The sequence below is a fragment of the Lissotriton vulgaris genome, chromosome 10, assembly GCF_964263255.1.
Source record: "Lissotriton vulgaris chromosome 10, aLisVul1.2, whole genome shotgun sequence".
Classification (NCBI taxonomy): Eukaryota; Metazoa; Chordata; class Amphibia; order Caudata; family Salamandridae; genus Lissotriton; species Lissotriton vulgaris.
The window spans coordinates 258,928,102-258,952,792 of NC_141698.1; the positions used below are offsets into that span (position 1 = coordinate 258,928,102).

The following is a 24,691-nucleotide window of genomic DNA, read 5'->3' on the forward strand; positions in this document are numbered from 1 at the left end:
GGGACCAATCGCCTTTTGTGAATGTGGTACTACCTCAACTCTGTAGACAGTAACTTTTCATTGTTTTGTGACCAGATTTCGGTCGCAAAGCATTGAAACATATGGTAAAAAAAAAATTCATTCAAAAGGAATGCCCTGAACATGCCTCTTCAAAATAAAAATATTTCAGTAGCGGGTGCTACCGAAACCAAGTGGTAAGGGTAAGCGGGGGGAGGGGGATATGCCAGACTCTAGCTTCCTCCTTGCATGCACTGCTCAAAGCTCCCAGATTCCCCACCTATTCCAGCATTACTCTCATGCTATACCTAGCATGAAAGCCACGCCAGGATTGGTCTTAACGGCCTGGTTTGCCACTCAGACAGTGCCTGGGAACCGGTGGCGTTTCTCCAAGCCGGCTGTACAATACAGCTGAGTTGGAGAAAACCAAGCCTGCATGTCTTTTTGGCCGGCCTTAGATGGCTACCAAACCAACATGTGCACTGATGATGTGCCACATTCCTTCTCCATGCTCAGTCTGCTACTGTCAAAGGCAATGGCCCCTCCCGGCCTGCCCTAGACACGGGCACACAGCAGTGCCAGCTGAACTTTGTTTTATAATAAAAGGTTTTCAACCCCATTTCGCAATTCAGTAACCTGTTATCAAATTGAAAATGGGTTTAGTACATTAATTTGCAGTTGCATAGCCTGTGATTTGGTCCATGTATAAAATGGCTTTGTAAATCTGACATATGGTCACATATGGCAAGTGAACTAACAAAGCCTGAAGCTTGAAAGAGGCACAAAGACTTGATCACAATGAGGAACATGCAAAACGCTGAAGAGGGGATTGATATAGGCGTTCAACAGTCGCACACATCAGGAAGATCATGACCACATGTACCACAATAAAAGGAGTAGTGCAAAATATGCAACAACCCGTTTGGAAGAATGTATCACAACAGGCACTTCTAATAATGAAGGCTGATCATATAATTGAAGTTAGGCTGGCAGGACTGCACATAACTTGTAACTTTTACCGGTGCCCAAAGCAAAACTTTTTGCTAGGCCAAAGACAAACAATAGTACCTCGTACTACTGTGCCATTATAATATCAACCTGCCCCTCTGCACACTAGGAGTCTAAGCAAGCCCAACATTCTAAGTAAGAACATAGATGTAGTGGAAGGAAGGCACAAAGTCAGACTGACATCCACCACCTCTGCAAGGATGTCAAAGCATCTCAATTGGTCCCTCTCAATCTCCAAGCATGAAGGTACAGGTTGTGGAGGTTTGAATTAAATAATATTTCTCTGTTTTTGGAATTGTAGGTAATTCTGTAGGTAACGGCTCAAAATAGAACAGATGTTCAGCATCATGAGATTAGAGCATCAGACAATCGAAGACCAATTTAGGGGCAATAGAATGAGCTGTTCTTGGTTCCGGCTTCACTCTCCTCAGAAGACGGGGGATCAGTGGCAGTGGTGGAAATGCGTACAGAAGGGAACAGTCCCACCAAAGGTAAAATGTCTTGTCAAAGGATCCTGAAAGAGGAAGTTTAAGGGTGTAAAAGGTGGTATGCTGAGCAATGTTGGCATGCCCCACTCAAGAGAGACAAAAAATGGGTAGGGGAGGTGCACAGCACAAATAATGTCCTCGGCAGATCAAAAAAAGGTAAACTGTTAGAGTGCTCCCTCAGGAAACGTATCCAGCCTAGTACGTCATCCGGAAATGGCAAGCAAGTGCACACAAAGAATATGAGTGCATCCCTGAATTGGGCACACCGTAGGTTCTTCAAATAAGAGACTCCAAAGTATTTAGAGTGGTTGCGTAAATTTATTTTTCAAAGATTGGCATTCCTTGATATTTTCATCATATCAAAATGAAGTATTTCAAACTAATTTCATTATGGTTAAGTCATAACCTCTGATCAACATTGTTTACTTGCTCCAATGCATTTCGGGCTCCCAAGCCCTTTTTCCAGGAGCTCTAAAACCAAAAGGATATAGCATTCAGTAATATGTAATAAAGACATGTCTCAAACTCACTACATCGAACATTAGTGAAAAAAAACGTGATAAAATGTGACCTCATGCAAGTGAAGCGAATCCGGTATGTGCATTAAGTGCAAAGAGTGGTGAAAGAAAAAACGACCAATACAAACGTGAGTTAAATCGGAACATATCTCCTGCAATGGAGTGTCCCAGAGTCTAACAGTAACGTTGCTGAAAACGGAAAATAACACAAGTTAGCATATGGCGGTCCCGGAAGGGTAACGCCTAACATAACTTGACAAGGCGGCGGTTAACCGACTTACATTATTTCAGAGGGTTCCAAATCTCGATGTCGAGTGTTCAGCGTCAGTAAGACGAATGTGAAAGTGACCGCGGTAAGTGATGTGAGGTTAAAAGAGCCCAGATTGGCTCAATGGATTGCGTTAGTTCAAGAACATAAAAGAAGGACTGAAGTGTGGTTAATCAGCCATATTGGGGTGGTAGCGTGAGACGCGTGTAACATCCGAGTAGTGTAAACAATAAAAAAGATATAAAAAATTGTGAAGGCCACAATAAAGAGTGAACAGCATTAGTAAACCACAAAGCTGTAATGAAGGTAACAATTATTAAAGGAAACAAATAAAATTAGTTCTGTCATTAAGCCCAAAGGGCTTCATTGCTTGAAGACGATAAATCCATGAGATTTCACGCTGCAATAAAGTTTTATTGTTGTCCTTTCCTTCATGTTTCTGGATGATTTCCAGAACCATAAATTTCAATTGAGCTCTGCTGTGTTTTTGCTCCATAAAATGTACAGCAATGTTAGATTTTTCATTTCTGGTCCGTATATTTGATTTGTGTTCATTAAGGCAAGTTTTTATTGTCCTTTTTGTTTTCCCTATGTAGATCTTTCCACATGGGCATTTCAGTAGATATATCAGATTGGATGAATCACATGTGGCATTTACTTTCAACTTGATATTATGTCCTTTCATAGGGTGAGTGATATTGTTTCCTTTGATCACATTGTGACAATTATTGCAGTTCATACAAGGGCGAGTGCCTTTAGCATCAACTGATACTGGTGTTTCTTTAGCTAATATTTCTTTAATGTTGTTATTAAGCTTGTATGCCAAAATGGGAGGATCTGCGAACAGTTCATTGAAATCTGGTTCTGCTTTAAGGATCGGCCAGTGTTTTAGAATGATTTTTTTGTATGTCGCGCTAAGAGTTGAAAACTTGGATGCAAGCGCCATCCTGGTATCATGAGGTCTAGTTGTTCTTTTCAATGCCTCCTCTCAAGAGATCAGCGACACACAAGTTTCTGCTTGTTCAATGATGGTACGTGGGTAGCCCCTTTCGCGGAACCTTGTTCCCATTTCTTTTATGCGTTTATAAGAGGTGTTTTCATCAGACGCAATGCGTTTAGCTCGTAGCATTTGAGAAAAAGGTAAATGGCGTTTCAAGGAGTTCTGGTGAAAGCTAGAATAATGCAAGGTGTTATTGCGATCAGTCTGTTTACGGTGTAGGTCAGTTTCAAAGCTGTTCAGTGTTCTAGTAATCTGTACATCTAAGAATGTGATGGAATCTTCACTCATTTGCCATGTTAGTTGGATTCTTTCATCCATGGTGTTCAAAGTAGTTAAAGATTGTTGTAAGAGTTCTTTTGAGTTTTTCCAAATAAAAAACAGGTTGTCGATGTATCTGACAAACATGATCATGTTGTCAGTCCAGTTGGAATTCCCGTAGATATACATGTCTTCAAATTCTTTCATATATATGTTAGCGTATGTGGGCGCCGCACAGTTGCCCATGGACATGCCGGATAGTTGCAGATACCATGCTTTTTCATACTCTAAATAACTATGATACAAAGTGTACATCATGAGTTCCATTAAGAATTGTTGCATGGGCATTTCAATATCACTATTCAAGATTGCTTTCTCAATCGCCTCAATATCCCCAGAGTGAGGGATAGAGGTATACAAGGATCTCACATCTGCAGTACATAAGACCAGACATTCTTCAGCTTGTACGTTCACTTCAGATAATTTCAGTAAAAAGTCAGTAGTGTCTTTCACGTAGCTTTTCATGTGTTTTACCAGAGGCTGTAAGTATCTATCTAGGAATTTCCCTACGGGTTCATGCAGGGATCCCCTAGTGGATACTATGGGTCTGAACGGTGGGTCATCAAGGCTTTTGTGGATTTTAGGTGTCAAATACATGATTGGACTTTTAGGGTGTTCTAAAAGCAGATATCTTTTGGTCTTATCATAAATAGTTCCAGATTCATTAGCTTTGGTAATTAAATCATTGAGGGTAGCCTTGAATTGCATGGTTGGGTTATCATCGAGTTTCATGAAGGTTTGTTGGTCAGAGATGTGTTCAAGTATCTTGTCTTCATACATTTGGGTATTTAAAACTACCAGGGCTCCGCCTTTGTCTGCTTTGATGCATCTGATCTGTTTGTTGTCCACTATTTTTTTAAGGGTATCACAATCTTTCTGAGTGATGTTCTCTTTGCTTTTCTTTTTGTAATTAATTTTCATCAAATCTTGTTTGACAAGAGTTTCAAACATATCAATACATTTATGACTGCAAGGTGCTTGATATGTACTCGGTGGGCGTAAACCACTCAATTGATCTGGTTTGACATCAATGGGACGTGGTAAGACATTGTCAAAAAAATGACGTAATCACAATTTGCGAGTGAATTTGAAGGTACTGACATACAGTTCGAGTAAGTTAGTATGAGTAGTCAGAATGAACGATGTCCCTTTTTCCAATAGTTTCATTTTGTGTGGTGTTAGAGTGGTATCTGAAATATTGATCACTAGGTGTTCTTCTTTTTCTTTTCGATCGTACTCCATGTGTTTGGGTGACCCTTTTCTTTTACCCCTCCGGGGTCTCCTCTGTCGTCTAGGCTTTCCTCTAAAAAAGGTTCCAAAGTTGATGGGTAGCTTTCTTTAGTTGTGGTTTTATCAGTGTTAGATGGAGCATTATGTCTAGCAGATGCAGATATAATTGTGTCAGTTTTCTTTGGTGGGCGGTTAGACGATTCGCTGCCAGTTGATGACGTGTCTGTTTGTTGATTATATGGCTTGTTTCTTCGTCTTTGGGCGTATACTTCAGCCCAGGTATAAACCTCCCGCAATTTGTAGTCAGGGGTATCCCTTCTGAACTTACGTATTTTTCTATCGTTAATTTCTTTAGTATATTTCTCAAGTTGTATGTTGATATCTTCCAATATTTTCGACAATTCATCAGATGAAGTTGCATCTGCTAGTTCATTTTCAATCTCTTTTATTTCCTTGTTGAGGTCAATAAGAATGTGAGACAATTCACTATGAGTAATATTAAGACGAGGCTGCATTTATTGAGAATCGCATTCCATTTTTCTTAAAATGATTTCGAAATTTTACATAAGGATGGTTTCAACGCTATCCTTAATCCAAGGGGAATCCGTAGGGCTCTATGGTATTTGATGAGCGTATTTGCGTGAAGTTTCTGGTTGACTTTACGTTTAGTTAAATATAGAACTTGTCTAATGCATTGTTCTTTAGTGCGGCCTGTGGTTTCTTGAGCTATATCCTCATTGATTAATGTTTATATACACGCAGTTTCATCATCATCAAAGGCGAGAGTGCTTGCTTTGGCGTCAGTTTATTTAGTGATGTAATCGAATTGCATTGTGGGTGGTGTGCGTGCTACCTACAGCATGGGCAGAGAAATAGTAATAGCAGAAAATGGGTAGGGGAGGTGCACAGCAGAAATAATGTCCTCGGAAGATAAAAAAAAAGGTAAACTGTTAGGGTGCTCCCTCAGGAAACGTATCCAGCCTAGTACGTCATCCAGAAATGGCAAGCAAGTGCACACAAAGAATATGAGTGCATCCCTGAATTGGGCACACCGTAGGTTCTTCAAAAAAGAGAATCCAAAGGTAATCCTGTTAGGTAAAGCAGCCTGTTTTTTTCTTTTTAAAGCCACACTAGATAAGAGTATGACAGGTTCTATGAGTGGAGCGCAGGGCTACATTGACCGACTTGTTGTTGAGATGGGGCTATGATATGTCCCGGAATTTGCAGCGCTCCCGCGCAAGAAGTAACTCGTAGGCGTTCTACTCCGGTGTGTGCAACAAGTCGGTCAATGTAGCACTGCGCTCCACTCATAGAACCCGTCGTACTATTATCTTGTGTGGCTTTAAAAAGAAAAAAAACAAGCTGCTTTACCTAACAGGATTACATAAGGAAATAATTTCATAAAACTAAACTTGGAGAAAGAAATATCGATCGGAAAATCCAACTTTTTAAAATAAAAGGAATTGTATCCACCTTAAAACAGAGGCATTCTCTTCTGTCCAGAAAAACGACAAGTTCATTACAAATCAGGTCTAAGAACTTTCTCCGAATTGGGAATCTTCACGAAAATCTATACAAGTTCCCAAGTGACAGGACGCTTAAGCCTTGATGAAGTTACATCCAGTGACGAAACACTTGTCAGCTCCTTGCTCAGCTCTTCAGGAACCAAGTGAAGGATTTAGAGAAAATCTATAAACTTATTGATGTCCTCTAAAATCTATGCATTGTATTTTGTTACTATCAAGAACTGTATTGGGATGAAGTATATTTAGCATCCACATTAAAAGTACAAAACAAACATAATGTTTGGATGTTCTACTTCTGTTCAAGTATAGAGGTATTGCTCTAATATGAAACAATTAATCAGGGCACCCTAACAGGGACAGGACTGGGAATTTCCCCCCAAATAGCATATGCTTTTGATATCAAAACATTGGAGTGCCGAGGTACAATCAGTTTGTAGAAGCACTTGACGCCGAGTCCTCTAGAACTCTCGTTGATCCAACATCCATGGTAGTGGGATGTTAATGGTACCTTGAGGGGCACCAGAACTACAAGATAACAAATATACTTGTAAAATAACTATTGCAGTCGAGACATTCCATTTTGAATTGTAAGTGCGATTGTCAAAACCACCGGTACCTTTGCTGTGTTATTGTTATTCACTGAGTATTGAATAGGCTGTGATAATTGTCAATGACAGACAAAGTTGCCCCTACCGTGCCCCCCAAACTACTCATACTGCTGGTGGAAATAAAGCACTAGGTTGACAAACCTGGCAGATGTGCTGTTACATGAATTAGCTTGAAACTTTTCACAGAAATATTGGCATTCTCAACAAAGGAATTTCGGAAGGCTTTGGAAAATCCTGTAGAGCACATCCAGGCATGTCTGCGAATTTAGCACTGGTTCCCATTCCAGGGCTACCCAAATCCCTGGAGAGCAGAACAGAATGTAAGATTTGTTGGCTGTGTCCTGACCATCTTGAACACATGCAAAAAGATGGATCACTGATTCACTGGTAAAAAGGACATTCCCTCCTGTGCCATATTCCAAAGAGCACAGCAATAGAATGCTAGCAGCCATGAAGCATTCGTGAAGCACAGTGCCAAACTGCCTAAAGAAAAAACTTTTTTACCCATGGCATCAGTTCACTTCTATCTGGGGAAACAGAAGTGAAGGAATTATGGTAAAGGTTACATGTAGAAGCCTGTACTAGCAAATCTTCTGGTGATGAGTGTTATGTTAAAAGTTTAGGGTCTCAAGAAGCTGATGTATGATGGCTGCCAATGGGACAGCTAAGACAATAGGACTTAGACCAAGCTGACACACCGGGGTCCAATATGCATTGTTAAAAGGCAAAATAGGCTCAGAATTAGAATCAGATGGTCAATATTCAATGATTTTTCTTAGGCAAATTGGCTGTCATTTTCTCTGACAGAAGAGAAATTTGTAGAACCTCTTTTGTTCTGTGAGTGACTACCATGTGGGAGATGTGCTACACAAGAACACATATTGTAGTGTAACTGTCTTCAGATCAGCTGGTACGAGGAGGAAGCGATTTGGTATTAGTGCCCCCGAAGCAAGAGTAACGCTTACTGGAACTTCTGGCCGCCAGGACCCTTTGATCGCGGCCGGCCCGGCTGGTCTGGCCCAGGTCCCAGTTCTTTTTCAGCCTGATACCTGCTATAATGTCACTCCCCTGCCTGCCAGCAAAGAGCCGTCTTCGGCCGGGTTCTGGCGACATGGGTCGGAGACGAGTGGTGAACTGTAGCTTCTGCCGTCGGCTGCTACAGCTGCCTTCAGCTGCCAGCACCTCAGCAGACAGCTGACACATACTGCTTATGGACAGAGGAAAAAAGAATGAGGCAGCAAGATACACCACAGTCTCATCATCAATCAGACCCTCGCACCACGCTACGACCAGCAAATTAAGGAGCAAGTCCTCATCCAATGGGTGGTGAACATAAACAAGAGTAAAGAGGACACTGTAGAGGCCGGAACCACTGAATGAGCAACGCTGGAGAAGAAAGGCAGGTGAGGCTAAAACTGCAGCCTCTTTCCCGTGTAGGCTGAAGTGGCAGGCATTAGGCCGGTGTGGCTTGTCTCGGTTGAGGGTAGCCTCAGTAGCTGTACATTTTAGGATGAACCTCACCTGTTGCCTCAGACTGAATTGCAAACTATTCCCTTAGATATACAGGAAGACCACTATACAGGCTGAGCCTAACTTTACTTGTATGGTGGAACCTAGGGAAGGTAAAAAGCCAGACGCTCATGTAAAAAGGCCCACAAATCCTTCTCAAACTGTAGAAAATCAAATAACCATTGCTAGAATCTTCCTGGACTTACCTTCATTAGTTTACAGTGAACGCAATGGCTTTATAAAAATTGAGAAGCAGAATAGTGATCGTGAAAAGACTGGGTACAGTGCAATCTAAGAGAAGAAGCAAAAGGCGATCAGCGCATATCGGGCAATTCTTGGATCACTCACAATTCAAGAGTTTTTCCCCTTCTGTATACGGTCTTCAAAAAAGGAATATGAAACTTCTACACAAAAAAGACCAAAGGGAGCACACAGGAATTAAGGTGATACTTTAGTCTAACTGGCAGAACACAAGATCCAAGATTCCAAAGGGCAGATTCCTCCAGGCCCGGGCGTAGTGGCTCCACAACAACAATTTTCACCTTCAATTGTGACAACACGCATTTCTGCAATGGATTTTACCATTCCAGATATAAAACTGAGTCAGATCACTTTAGTTCCAACTATAAAACCCCCAACGGTGACCCTGCAACTAGGTAATATCACACCTAGTAATCCTTCAGATGTAGACGGAAATCTGACCATTTCTCCTGATGTCCCTATACTATAATCTCTGAGATCATCAAAAAAATAGAGCAATATTCGCCAATTTGCTCTTTCTCTACAAAGTGTTCTAGAATCAATACTGCAATTTTTAGAAAAATCTACAGCACCTTGCAATCACATTCTGGACTCACAATCGGTCGTCCTTTAAATCCTGTTGGACCAGAAACATACCAAAACCTTTCCCCATGCAAATGAAACACAAGTCAGTAAAGCACATCAATTGATTTACAACATATCTCAAATAAAAGAAAAGATACAAACAACTAATTGAAAAAATCAAGAGGCATGCAAAATAACAGCAAAAGTAATAAATCTCAAAATAAAAATAGAGATCCAGCTGATACAATTTAATCCTTTAAAAAGCTAATTGAGGACCCAAACGAAGGGCTTCGGCCCAATCATAACTCTAAAGTATTATCCTATCTGTGGTTGTAAAATAGAGTCTGCGCCTACATAAAGCCCTCAGCAACATCCTCCACAACAGTCTCTTCAATGAAACTTGTCACCATTCTCAGAAACTCGAAAAACAAGGGAGGTATTCCCTAAAAACACTATGTCCAGAAAAACACCTAAGTAAAACTGCAAAAGTACAAATGAAGAGTACAAAAAAGAGAAGGAAAAGGAGTAACAGCAGAATTACAAAGGCAAAGCACCACTAAAGAAAGTTCTCACAAAGGGAACAGTTAGCCCCTAACAACCAAAAAGAAGAAAAAAAGACATTCAATGATACATTAGTTAACACTGACATCAGCAACGCGAAGGGAACTCCTCCCCCACCGACATTTGCAGCACTATCAATACAACTGAATCCTTTGGCTGCCGATTTTACAACTAAAAGCACTTATCAGAATACAAGTTACCCTGAGCAGGTTGCCCTCCCTCCTGATTCCAAGGCTGTGACAGTAGGACGAAGGCAAACTCAGAACGTATTTGTAACCCTTGAGCTATCCGACCACTTTCCCGTAGCAAATGACCCCTTAAATCGGAAAAGGGTACTTCATCTCATTCATTCACTTGCTTCCCTCCAATCTTTATCATCTTCTGAATTAAAATTGGTATCATTTTCAGATAGGCCTGAGGTCTCTCCAAGGCAAGTCAAATTTTGCTATGGTGTGATGCCTGCAATTATCTTAAACGAAAGTGCAATTTTCCATAAGTACAGATTTGGTGTGATTGGAGTCAGACAAAAGACTTCATTGGCTCCTCCAAAGGCATCAACAGTTTTAAAAACGGAGGCTCTTCTAGTCCACCCGTTCTTTGACCAAACTAATTATACAGAATGTTTCACAGAACCCAAAGTGGACAAATTAACAATTTGTATAACAGAGGGTGAAAGACAGATATGAACCACAGCATTCCTAAGCCCACAAATACAAAAAAGGATAACCCTTGGTCTTGGCTTGCCGACAACTTAACTGCAAATAGGCAGGGACGAGGCGCAAAACTTCCCTTGTAGCGACAACTCCTTCACAAGGAGCACTGATATTCTCTCATGGAATCTTGCAGGTATGGAACCGCAAAAAGGACAGTCTCTTTTGAAAAACTCCCCAGCAATTTTCTGCCTCCAGGAAACGTGGCCTCTCTGACACTTCCATCAAAAGGATTACTTTACATTCGAAATCCCTGCAACAAGAGTAAGTCAAGGTCATGCAAAGGAGGGTCTGCTGATCCTACTGACGGAAGACATAAAGTGGAATTTTGAAAGAAATCATCCGGCAGAAATACATGAAGATAAATACCGGAAAAGAAAGTTCCAGAGTGACTGTACCTATATTTCTCTTTAATCTCTATCTCCCGCCTAGTTCTGAATCCAACCCCATGCTTATAAAAATATTTGATGAGATTGAATTAACATTAGAAGCATGTGGAAAGTACCAAGTCATCATAAGAGGAGACTTCAAAGCAAAAATCTCCAAATACTCAATTAATTCCTGTAGAAACACAGAGATGCTGAAGATGCATTGTCAATACCAATCCCTATTTTCCCCGACAACATAAAAGCAGACAAACGTGGGAAAATCCTACTGGAGCTAGCTATCGAAATCCATGGTGCGATCCTAAATAGAAGATTAAAAGGCGATGTACCTGCAAGCGACACAAGAAGAGGAGTCCATGGTAGTTCTGTATTAGGCTAAATAATATTCAGTCCGGATCTCTTCCAAAAATGTAACTATCTCAGCACTCATTTCTCACATAAAAGTGGCCATGTCTTAATCCATCTGAACCTCAATTTAAATCTTTTCTCCATCTCTCTATGGACGCTGCCTCAGATGAATGGTGAGACCGTAATAGACTCAAAGCGGGACCAAATCATCTGGGTCATGGCCAGTATAAACAAAATATACAAAGAAATATTCTCTTGACCGCTCTGGTCACCAAATATCAACATCAGCCCAATTAGGCATTTCGAGCAAACCCTCATATCCATAATAAACCTACCTTAATCCACCATTTAAGACCAAAAGATCTTTTGGGGGGACATTTCTAAAAAGAAATTTAAAAGCCATTTAGGCGGCAATGTATCAACTGCTCAGGCCCTAGGAAATTATAAATAGCTCTCTTGAAAAAAAACTGCAAAGGATTAACAAGGCAAAAACCAGAGTCGCCTCAGATAAAACCTGCATGGAATTACATATGGCAGCCACTCAAAAAAACACCAACCACATTTGGCGCCTCATTGCTAAAGGAACTGGAAGTCTTAAATCCTTAAAGACCACACCAGTATCACAGAAGGACTGGGAAAGGTATCTACTCATCTCTACAAAACAAACACAGTTCAGCCCGACAGCAGCAAAATATGTAACATAAGGCCTCTTGATGGAATTTCTCAGCTATTAACTTCTCAATCAGACAAGTAAATAAAGCCTTATATCAAGAAGTCTAGCAGCTATGGACCCAGACATGATACCAGTAAAAACATTTCAAAGTAATCCGGTGAATTGGAGTATGTTTTTGGCACACCAGTTTCTTCACTGTTATAACACTGGCCAAATTCCCTACTCATGGACAGGAAGTATCATCATCTCAGTACTAAATAAAGCCCTAGTCTCAATCCCGGGAACTACTGCCAAATCACACTCCTGGACGCCACAGGGAAATGTCTTGCGGCAAATATCCTCGACCATCTGAAAGAATGTATTTCCTCCAGGGATATAATCCTGATATTTCAAGCAAGCTTTCAGCTCAACCGCCCTGTGTTGATAATATACGTATTTTACAGACAATCATTGATAAGTATGTATTAACCAAATCACAAGTAGTATAAAGTCTTCTTGCCGATTTCTCTAAACCATTTGACAGGGTTGACAAGTCCCTGCTTCAGAGAAAACTAAAGAAAATGGGGATACCTGACACACTTCTGATGTTGATAGTTGCCCTCCACACCTGAACATGGTGTAAAGTCCAGATGGGAGGTGACAAAGGTTTGACTAATATGATACAGTTGAACGGCTTAAAACCGGGTTGCTTATAAGCCTCCCTCTTAATCTCGCTATTTTAAGCCATTTTCTAGAGAGTTTTGTTAATGTAAAGAATTTCCCTTCCATAGTAACATTTGTTAATGTATGCTGACGATGTGGTAGTTTTTCGATCTCACCCAGTTGGGTTTATAGAGAAATAGAGATGCTCCCACTAAGTAGTCAGAAGAAAACTACATAAAAGAAAACATCTCTAACACAAAGGTAGTCCCATTTAGGGGAAGGAAACATCACACTCACTTTAACTGACTCGAACTTAGATGGCACCACAATTGAGGTGGTAATAGCGTATACCTACCTAGGGCGTTTTTCCACAAACCCTAGAAGTACATTCCCACTTGCAACAGATGAATTATAAAGCAGTAGCACTCATTAAAGCCATAAAGAGATTTTACTCCTCTTTGGCAAGAGAAATTTTCACACTCTTCTTGAAATATACAGGGCAAAAATCCCACCTACCATAATTGATGCCATGGAGTATATATTCCCACTGATAGATGGAACATACTGAATACCAGTCCAGCCCAGATCCTTTGCTTGGAGCTTTAAATGGTAAACGGATTTTCAATAGCTCTGGCCAACAAAATGAGATGGGCATTCACATTCTTACCTGCAGAAGAAGGCTCCTTAAGGACCTTACTAAAACACAAAACTTTTAAGGCAGGAGAAAAAACAAGACACTTTCAATAGAAATCTTAAGACCGCTTTAGAATGCTTTCAATGCACCAAAAGCAATTTTCAATCCTGGTCTCCAGCCCACTTTAAGCTCTTTTTTTAAAAACCTGACTTAATGATTGAGCTATGAGTTAGACAAGGCGCACTGCTTCCCACTAGCCCTTTATAAATCTCTTGTATCCACTATTGAGTTTAAGATCCACCAACAGTATGTGAGTTTTGCCTTAGAACATAGTATACGTAGATGCATCATCATGTTTCGATTAGACATATTACTTCTAAAGAACTATACAAGAAGCTGGAGTGATTCAGGTGATAGTTCAGGTGTACGTGACAAATGAAATAGTGGAGTCCAGGACTAAATTCATGTTTTTCATTTTTGTTCTTATAAAGCAGTAGTAGAGGCAAGACCATTTTTATTAAACCTATTGATTTTAGATATAGTCTCTAGACCCCTATTGACTTGATTGCCTTCCTGAAATCTCCGCCAAATAAATATGCCGGTTATAAATTGTACAAATTTGTGAAATCTACAAAATCTATATTTTAAAAAGTAATTTTTCTACTGATGTGTCAACAGCAGAATTTTATAAAAAAGTGTTTGATTCATGTATTCATTCTAATTGTTGATCTCGGAAGAGGTCTAAATCCTGAATAGTCATACCAAAGTAGGACTACAACATCTCATCAACACACTGCATGGATACGCTGAAGAGAACCTTCTCAAAGTAAGCATTGACAAAACTAAAGTATTGTCAATAACTGGGAATAAAAAGTCCCATTCTTGGTTCGTTGGAACAAAGGTCATCGCAAACTGCTTAGAATATAAATATCTTGGCGTTATAGTTAATTGGGGAGGCCGTTTCTAAAATCACCTTGAGGCCTCAAAGAGGAAAGGCTTGCTGATTGCGACAACACTTGGACAACTTAAAACCAAACTGACCGGCCCCACTTTTCTATTGCTTCGTGTTGCCCAAGTTAAATTTCAGTCATCCATTACCTATAGAAGCAAAGCACTAAGGGGCACAGATGCGAAATTGCTGGACACCATCATTTCAAAAGCATACAGACTCCTCCTAAATTTACAATCTTATACCTCACAAGCCCAGATCAGGTTACAATTTGGATTAACAAAACAACTGCTAGCAAGTAAAGGATTGTTTATTAAGTGTTGGTACAAAATAAAGAATTCACCTTAGAACACACTGAACCACCAGCTCTGGCAAGATTTGTGCAGCAGTTCCAAAACGCCGGGAAAAAAATACTTAGAGTAGTCACTGGCTATTACAGGACTAAAAGAACTATGTGAAACTCTACTACTGCACGTACAATTTAAGCACGTAGTAAATAAGTGCATAAAGAGACTCTCTTTTATAGAGGACAAAGCCACCTTTACCCATAGGCGCCATGCCTGGATGATTCTGAGCACATATAAATCACCCGGGTTACATGATTACTTTGGACTGGGGTATTGCAGGAAATCAAAAGAAGCCTTCCTAAAACACAGGCTAGGAATTCTACCAGCCATACCACATCTACAACCATGGCTGAGAAGTAACTGTGGGACAATATGCAGGTTATGCGGTGCATGGAAAGAAGATATCAAACACTTGCTATGCTCCTGCTAGAAGCTAAAAGAGGAAAGAGTAGCTCTCTTAAAAACAACTTTTAACGAATGTAGAATACGCACACGGAGACAAGAAGTCCTTGCATGCTTTGATCCAAGACTTCTGCTACTGAATGGGATGTTGGTAAAATTCTTGAAATTAGTGGTGCTCAAACTATCCAACTAAGATGTCGGTGGCTTAGACAAAAATAATGAATTATGGACACTCCTCAAACCCTCATCTTATAACTATTGCATTTTATAACAACTAAGATAAATGCGCATTTAAATGTATTTTTGTAATGGTTTTAATTAATCAGAAACAATAATTTTTTTACTTACTAGATCTATATTTTAAAAAGGAATTTTTCTACTGATGTGTCAACAGCAGAATTTTATAAAAAAAAGTGTTTGATTCATGTATTTATTCTAATTGTTGATCTCAGAAGAGGTCTCTAAATCAATAATATTGTCATTGTCATTGTCTAAAAAATAAAACAAGAGTATGTGTCCTTTTGTCTTAAAAGTCATTCCTGGTATGTTCAGATTCCATCAAGTTTTTTGGGTGGTTTGAATGAAACACTGAATCTTAGGATGCTTTAAAAACTAAATAAAAATAATTCTTAAATCATTTTGTTTCATTGTACAGCATTCCACAGTTCTGGCAACAAGTTTTGTACTACAGAAATACAAAAAAAATACATCACATATGCCATTAATCCTTGTAAGTATAGATGGGGTTTATAAATGTTAAAATAATTTAAAAAATAACACCAAGACACATTACAATAACTTTCCTCCTACCTCTAATCACAGTTTACTGTGAACACAGGACATAATGACCCTGAAGGTAGGCGGTTTAACAGGAATTTGGTAGAAAATATGTTGCTGGCACATAGTATGGTGGTGCCACATAGGGTTTGGGCTCACCCACTAATAATGCATCAATATCATACGTAATGGAAATAGAACTCAAAATTGAAATTCATACGGGGCAATGTGCATAAGCGACAAGAGATAACTACTGTTAATACATCATGGACATTGCATCAACCCCCTCTGCCTCAGTCATCTCTTCATGATACAAGTACCCTGTTTCTTGCGGGGTATTTAAGGGACGTATTTCTGCCCCAGAAGGAAGGAATTATTTAAAGTGACAGATTTACAAGGTGTGTGGTTCTTGAAAAGTAATTCTTTTTTCTAATGTCTGTAGGTATATTTGATAGCAGTGGCGGATATATGTAAACATGTTTTTCACCTTCTTTTATCCATGTATCGTAGGCTTTATGTGCATGATAAATTTGGCTCAGGGTGTCAGTTGTGTGTGACTCATGTTTCTTACCATCACAGTTCTCTTCTGAGCAGTTGAAGATTCCTTCTTGGCAGACACTGAAATAAGAAAAAAAGAAGTCAACGAGAGCCCAGAGTCAAAGTCCCTGATTGATCTATCAGTGTCACTCTACCATAAAGAGTGAACAGAAAGAGTCTATGATAGTTGGCCACGTAGCAGAAACTATTTTGGATTTTAAGGTTCACCTTTCTATGAGTATGTTCTTGAGAAGGGGGTCCCGGCCACTCATGTGACTAGGCTGAAATATATTTCATACAAGAGATTAAATACAATAGTTTATTTGGGGGAGTATTGGGACTTTATTAGTGCTGTTGCTGTTCCGCTATAGATATCTTAGAACTAGGCCCACCATTTCCATTACACAGGCATACACTTTCATAATTTTAGTCATTTTGTTTGACTTTATTATGGGAAGTTCCCAAAATTACGATATTTCACTAAATGTTAAATAGGAGTGCTCTTAGAAACACATACGAACATTGCCGTGGTGGCAGTGGTGGTAGTAGGGGTGATAGTAAAAGTGGTGGGACTGCTTGTAGAAGTAATGGCAGTAGTGGTGGTGGTGATGTTGATCTTAGTGGTGGTACCTGTGGTGGTACCAGTGGTAATGTTGGTGATACTGGTAGTGGTGACAGTGGTGGTGTTAGTGCTAGTGGAAGTGATGGTGGGATTGGTAGTTATATTGGTGATAGTAATGGTTGTGACAGTGTTAGCGATGTTAGCAGAAGTGGTGGTAATAGATGTGATGTAGTGCTGATAATGGTACTGATAATAGTGGTGATGATGGTGGTCATATAAATATTGATAACTGCGGAGGAATTAATAGTACTAATTATGGAAATATAGGCGGTGGTGGGAATGATGGTGGAACTTTCTTGCTGAGGTTGTGTTGTTTGTGGGATTAGTGGTAATGGTAGTAGTAGAGATATGGGTGATTAAGGTAATGATGGTGGTATTAGTGTTCATGGGAGAGGTGGTGGTAATGGTGGTACTGGTAATAGTGGAGGTGGTTGTGGTATTAGTTATGGTGGCCTTAAAGGTTATGTTGCAGGTAAAGCTGATGGTGGTAATGTAGGGGATGATTCTAATTATAGTGGTAATAGATTTGTTAGTGGTATTGTGTGTTTACAATGGTTATGGCACTTGTTCTGGAGGCCATATTGGTAGGCTAATGGTTGCGGTGGTAATGGTAGTGAGAGTATAGCTCTAACTATGGTGATGGTAATGGGGGTAAAAGTGGTGGTATTGGCAGGAGTGGTGAGAATTGTGTTAGAGGTAATTGATGTTGATGGTAATGGTGGTGGGTAGAATGGTGTAATTGTAGTTGTTCTGATGGTAGTTGTGAGACATTGGGTTGTTGGTTGAGTTGGTGTGAGCCCTTCTCAAGCAACAGCCACAATCTCCATCAGGGTGAACCACAGTTGTTTAATTAACATGTGCCCAATCCTCTGGTAGTTTGGCACAAAAGCAGTCAGGCTTAAATTAAAGGCAATGTGTAAGGTATTTCTGCAGCACTCAAATGGTAATAAAGTAGAAACACAACACAGGAAAAATCCCACATCAATTTAAGAAAAATAGAGTCAATCTCAATAAAATACTTGATACCAAAACGTAAGAATCCAATCAGTAGAACTAGAGAGTAGCAATTTTAAATACTTTGGTAAAACTAGTGCTCAGAAACACAAAGCGTCAACTGTGTTTATCAAGTCGCACCAGACCGGGACAAAGTCACAAGATCAGGCCAACCACGATACAGGGACCAGGTAAGGCCCACTGAGAATTGTATCATATGTCCTTCATGCAGGGCATTGTGCTGTGCATCGGCGGTTCTGAGGTGTGATACGGGATCCTGCATCAAAATGCATACTACATCATTGGTTCCGAAGAGGTATGTGGAGTCCTGAGTTGAGTTGCATTTTCTTGCATTAGTTTCAATAAAGACAAAGGAAGCAAGGTGAGATCCTGTGTTGAGTTGTGTTGCGATGAGTCGGTTCCAATGTGGTGCTGCGAGGGCCCCTATGTGAGGTCCTGCATCAGGTTCCTTTATGCTGCGTCGGTGCTGATGAGAACCATAGCTGTGCTGGTTGAGCACTTTTAGTCCTACTTCTAAGGGTCCAGGTCCAGGAAGGCACCACATGAGGGGGTCATGGAACACATCACTTGTGGGGGGAGTAGGACTCCCCCTACAAGTGATAGACCAAGTGCAGGGTTCAAGATGGTTGGAGCCATTTCTGTCCCTGGTCAGGAGGCCAGCCAACTAGCTCTTGGAGTCACTCTGGTGGTCCTTACTTTAAGTTGCAGGCCCAGCCCTTCTTAGTCAGACAGCAGGACAGCAGAGAAGTCCCTCATGTCTCTCAGAGTAGCAGAGCAGTTGGGCAGTACTTCTTGCAGAAGAGCAGCAGGGCAACAGAGCAGTCTTTCTGCTGAGACTTTCACAAGTCCAGATGGGATTTTGACAGTGGGTCTGAGGGCTCAATATGTATACCTTATTCTGCTCTGAAGCGGGAGCAGCTTCTGGTGTTTCCCCCTACAGAGGTGTCTGGTATTTCCTGCCTCCCCGCGCTGGTCCTAGTCTGTCTGGGGGCACAATAGACTAGTGGGAAGTCCTTTGTGTGTGAGCTGAGCCAGTGCCTTTGAGGTGCAAGTGTGGTAGATGACAGCTCTGCCCCTATCAAGTCAGAGATGGCCCAACCTGCCAACACCCAGACCCTCTAATCAGATGCTGGCTGTGAGGAATACAATAAGACCAAGTGCCAACTGCATCTAGTCATGTGACCCAGGAATAGGCTGCAGGCATCCAATGGTAACGTAGGACAGGAAAATGCTACATTTGGCATTTTCAAATCCGACTTTACCATTAAAGAAGATTTTAAATTACAATTCCTCAGACACCAAATGACTTTCCTACCTGTTACCAATCAAAAGTCAGCACTTATTCAATGTTATAAGGAAACTGAATGTTATTCTACGGGAGGCGTAGGCCTTGAGATAATGAAAAATGAATTTAGGAGTTTAACACTACCAGGACCTGGGATACTTAAAGGTACATGTCAAATGTTTTAATTGCAATGCTCCCTGCCCTATGGGCTATTTAGGGTCTACTTTAAGGCTGACTTATACATATGAAAAAGGGAGTTCTAGGCTTGGCAAAGGAGTTATTTTGCCAAGTCAAATTGGCAGTTTAAATCTGTTAGCAGTCTGCAATGGCATACCTGCACCATATTTTACAGTACTATCTGTGGGTGGCACAATAAATGCTGCAGGCACAATAGTAGCATTTAATTTATACGCATTGGCATATGATATACCACTTTACTCAAGACTTATAAGTAGATTAAATATGCCAACCAGGTGTAAGCCAATTGTGCCATGTTTTGCTGAGTCAGCACAAGCACTAAAGTGCAAATTACTTACCTTCAGTAATGCCTTTTCTAGTAGAAACATGATCTAGTTGTTGATCCCTTATCTTGGGATTTCCCAGATGTTAGACTGAATCCGGAAGATTTTTCTTCAAGCAATCCTCTTGCCCGCCGGTAGAAGGCATCAGTAGGCTCCATGTGACATTGTTGGTGTCGTCTTTGCCATTGTGCTGTCCGCGTAACTTATATAGGCACCACCTCAGAGTGCTGACATCGGTCATTTTTCATGACTTTCCTCACCAGAAGCACATAGCCTTGAAGTGCACTGATATTAGTGTGCTTCTGGAAAACTACGGCCCTGAAAGGGGGTCAGCCCTGATGCTAAAAACCAGCTTGCAGCTGGTTTGAAGATGCCATAGGCGGGCTGGGTGCAGTAAAGATGTGCAGCTGGGCAAAGGACCTCAAAGAGGAACCTCGCAATCAGGATCTGGCACCTTAAGTATGTGGAAAGAAGGATTTGGGCCGCATGTAGACCCAAGAAGGGCTTAACGTTTAATAGTGGTAAAGTAAGAAATATAAATTATGTTTGCGGAAAGGTGTAATGAAATGTCTGTATATCTATGAAGCATGATATATTAATGCTGAACAATGTATAATGTATAAAGTGTGTGCAACAAAATAATAAATATAATTTAAAGCAACGATTCTGGAGCTGCTAGGTCACTGAAGTTCCTCGTCTTGTGCTGGATCGCTGTCTACCTGGACTCAGCTTTGTTGGTTTTTGCACCAAAGGGTCCGGTTTCTCATGTGTATGTGCCTTGCAGCTCAGGTGGTTCCTGGGGCCTCAAGACTTGGTGCAGAGGTTGAGCTGACCCTCCAGACAAGTGTACCCTTGGATGGCCCTCGGACATGACGGTTGGGCTGGGAAGCTGGACGACGCTGGACAAAACTTTGTTGTTTTAGAGACCTGCAGCTGCAGGGAGATATTACCTCTATCTTGAGGGAGGTCTTTGTCAATTTGCAAACTGGTGATGACTCTGAGGGGCTTGTGGAGTCCACACAGTGATGAGACAAGCTGGAGGATGACTGCTATTGTGCTGAGCTACCAGAGGGTTAAGTAAAGATTAATTAAGCATATTTTGTGGTTCACCCAGACAGGGATTGTGACTGTTGCTTACGCAGGGCTAACACCCTTCTCAACCTGCAACCCAGTTTCTCACAGTTATAATGGAGATGTCTTATGCAGTGGCTGCAGGAATTATAGTAATGGTGGGGGTGGAAACGGTGGTAGGAATACCGGCCCTGGAAGTGATGATGGTGGTAGCCAAGTGAACTATGGTGATGTTAATGGTTAGTGTGGTAATGGTGGTAACTCCAGCAATGGCGGTGGTAATGGGAGTGGTGGTAAATGTGGTGTAATGATGCTAGTCTTGGAGTGCGGTAATCATTCAGGTGATGGTACTAGTGGTAATGTTAATGGTGGTGAAAATGGTGAGGCTGGTAGGAGTAGAAAAGGTGGTGAAGGCAATATACGAGATGCTAAGAATAGTACCTGTGTCATTGATAGGGGAGCTTGTGCTGGATATGTTGGTAGTTTTGACAGCAGTAGCCCAAGGAAAAAAGATGTAGTGGTAATTGTGATGTTCATAATGGCGGTAATACTAGTGGTGGTGGTAATGGTTGAAATAATGGTTATAATGGTGTATAGATGACCTTAATGTTGTTGGTGGTAAATATGGTGGTGATAATCATAGTGGTGGTGCTGGAAGTAATACTGGTAGTCATGGTATAATGATGATGGAGGCATTGGTAATGCTGATGATGTTAGTGGTGATTGTGCTAATGGTGGTGCTAATTGCAATAGTGGTAATGGAAGCAGTGGCAATAGTAATAATTGAGGTGATGGTAAAGGTTTTAATTGTTATGGTGGTGAATGTAGTAAGGGGGGTTTTGTAAGAGGTGATGAAAAGGGGGTAGTGATAATGGGGGTGATGGTATTGATAATGATGGTAATGGGTCAATGATGTTGATAGTGTGGTAGGTAATTTCAAAGGTGTAATGGCAGTAGTAGTGGTGGTAATAGTGAGGGTGGTAAAGGGTGGAGGAGCTGTTAATGATGATGGTGCTTACAGTGGTGGTAATGGTGACAATAGTAAAAATGGTGGTGGCCTTGTGGTATTGGTAGTGGTGGTATGGAGGTATTAATAGCTGGAACTGGTAAAGGTGTTGATAATGATGGTAGTGGTGCCAATGGAGGGGCTGATGGTAATGGTGGTAATTATATTATTTTTTATTAGTGAAAACAATGAAAGCTGTAGTAGTTACAGTCATGGTGCTTGTGGTGGTAATGATGGTAGTAATAGTAATGATGTCTGTAATGGAAGTGGTGACAATGGTGGCAATTGTTACATCATAGAGGTCACATTAGTGGGTCTTAACTGAGTTTGTGGTGGTAAAGGTTGCAATCTTGGTATTGCTTCAGTTAGTAATGATGCTGATAAGGGTGGTGGCAGGAATGTTTGTGGTAATGCCCATTGTTGTAATGGTTGGGGTGGTAATGGTGTGGTAAAGGCAGTAGGAGTGTTAATGGGAGTGGTGCTAATAGTCGTGGTAATCATGGTAGTTGTGGTGATGCTTATGGTGAAGCTACTGGTGGCAATGGTGGTGGTGATAAAGGTGGTGGAAATTATGAAGCAGGTGGCAATAGAAAAGGTATTGATGGCTGTGAGAAATTGGGTTGGTTGAGGGGCGGGGTGTGAGCCCTTCTCAAGAAACAGCCACAATCCCTGTCAGGACGAAACACAATCATACCCCAAATTAACTTGTGCTTAACCTGACGATAGCTTGGCACTTAAGCAGTCAGGTTTAACTTAGAGGCAATGTGCAAAGTATTTTTTATTTTTTTCGGTTTAACATTTTTATTTGTATCCGACAAATTACAAATTAATTGTCTGCTACTTATAAGACAGCCCCCCCACCCCGGGTCTGTGGAGAACAACAGAAAAAGGAAAAAAAATACATATATGTATTTAGGTACATGTTCAGCAGTACTGTTCTAGCACGACAATACTTATTAAATCAAAACAGATAGCCTGAGAGCTAGTCACTTCTGATAGGGAAAAAAAGCAAGCTAGGCAGCATGAGTGAAAAATGAGTCGCTAGGGAAAAGAAAATAAAGGTGAAAGGGGATCGGATGGGAGAGCAAAGGAGGGCACAACCAGAGTATTTTCAATCCTGGAAATTCATAGCCACGATCCAATTGGCCATAGGACCCCAAACTATCCTTACCCTTTTCTTTGCCCTTCAACCTTTTTTGGCGTAAATTGCCCATTCCAACCTGTATGTAGCGAGTAGCCTTGCTTGCCATTGCCCAACAGATGGAGGATTCAGGTCTTTCCAATAGGTAGCTATGCATATCCGTAAGATAGTCATTGCAACAAAGATTAATGCCCACCTACTTTTGGGTCTACTCGATCATATCAATCAATCAATCAATCAATCAATCAATCAATCAATCATCGCATTTATATAGCGCACTACTTACCCAGAGGGTCTCAAGGCGCTGGGGGAGGGGGATCCGCTACTGCTCGAACAGCCAGGTCTTGAGTTGCTTCCTGAAGGCGAGGTGGTCCTGGGTCAGGCGGAGGTGGGTGGGGAGGGAGTTCCATGTCTTCGTGGCGAGGTAGGAGAAGGACCGTCACCCTGTGGTGGCTCTTCGGATGCGGGGGACGGCGGCGAGGGCGTGGCTGGTCGATCGAAGCTGGCGTTTGGGAGCGTAGAAGTTGAGGCGGCTGTTGAGGTATCCTGGGCCTTGGCTGTGTAGGGCTTTGTGTGCGTGGGTGAGGAGACGGAAGGTGATTCTCTTGTTGACCGGGAGCCAGTGCAGGTCTCTCAGGTGTCCGGAGATGTGGCTGCGACGGGGGATGTCCAGGATGAGTCGTGCTGAGGCATTCTGGATCCGCTGGAGTCTCTTCTGGAGTTTGGCGGTGGTTCCGGCGTAGAGGGTGTTGCCGTAGTCCAGGCGGCTGGTGACGAGGGCCTGGGTGAGCGTCTTCCTGGTCTCGGTGGGGATCCACCGGAAGATCTTATGTAGCATGCGCAGGATGTTGAAGCACGACGAGGAGACGGCGTTGACTTGTCTGGTCATGGAGAGGGAGGAGTCCAGGATGAAGCCCAGGTTGCGTGCGTGGTCTGTTGGTTTGGGTGCGCTGCCTAGGGTGGGGGGCCACCAGGAGTCGTCCCAAGAAGCGGGTGAGGATCCCAGGATGAGGACTTCCATCTTATCTGAGTTCAGTTTCAGGCGGCTGTTCTTCATCCATTCGGCTACCTCTTTCATCCCTTCGTGAAGGTTGGCTCTGGCGGGGTCGTTGGTAAGGGAGAGGATCAGCTGGGTGTCGTCGGCGTAGGAGATGATGTTGAGGTTGTGCTGGCGTGAGATGTCTGTGAGGGGGCTCATGTAGATGTTGAAGAGGGTAGGACTGAGCGAGGAGCCTTGAGGGACGCCGCATATGACTTCGGTGGCTTCAGATCTGAACGGAGGGAGGCGGACTCTCTGTGTCCTTCCGGCGAGGAAGGAGATGATCCACTCCAGTGCCTTCTCCTGGACTCCGACGTTGCTGAGGCGTTGTACTAGGGTACGGTGGCAGACAGTGTCGAAGGCCGCGGAGAGGTCGAGGAGGATGAGGGCCGCTGTTTCTCCGTTGTCGAGCAGCGCTCGGATGTCATCGGTGACTGCGATCAGGGCGGTCTCGGTGCTGTGGTTGGCCCGGAAGCCAGACTGCGAGGGGTCGAGGGATCCGTTCATCTCAAGGAAGGCGGCCAGCTGCTTGTTGACGGTCTTCTCGATGACTTTTGCAGGAAACGGGAGCAGCGAGATGGGGCGGTAGCTTTTGAGGTCGGTGGAGTCAGCCGATGGCTTCTTGAGTAGGGCGCTGAGTTCGGCGTGCTTCCAGCTCTCCGGGAAGGTAGCGGTGTCGAAGTAGGTGTTGATGATGTCCCGCAGGTGGGGTGCAATGACAGCGTCGGCCT

The 24,691-nt window shown here is 42.0% G+C and overlaps 1 protein-coding gene across 1 annotated transcript in view; it reads right to left on the reverse strand.

The window, feature by feature from the left end:
- LOC147685070 (SCO-spondin-like) overlaps positions 1 to 24,691 on the reverse strand; it is a 153,397-nt gene that overhangs the window by 91,121 nt on the left and 37,585 nt on the right. Inside the window, exon 4 of the mRNA XM_086942416.1 lies at positions 16,296 to 16,342. Coding sequence (XP_086798542.1) covers positions 16,296 to 16,342 — 47 coding nt within the window. The remainder of the gene's footprint in view (positions 1 to 16,295; positions 16,343 to 24,691) is intronic.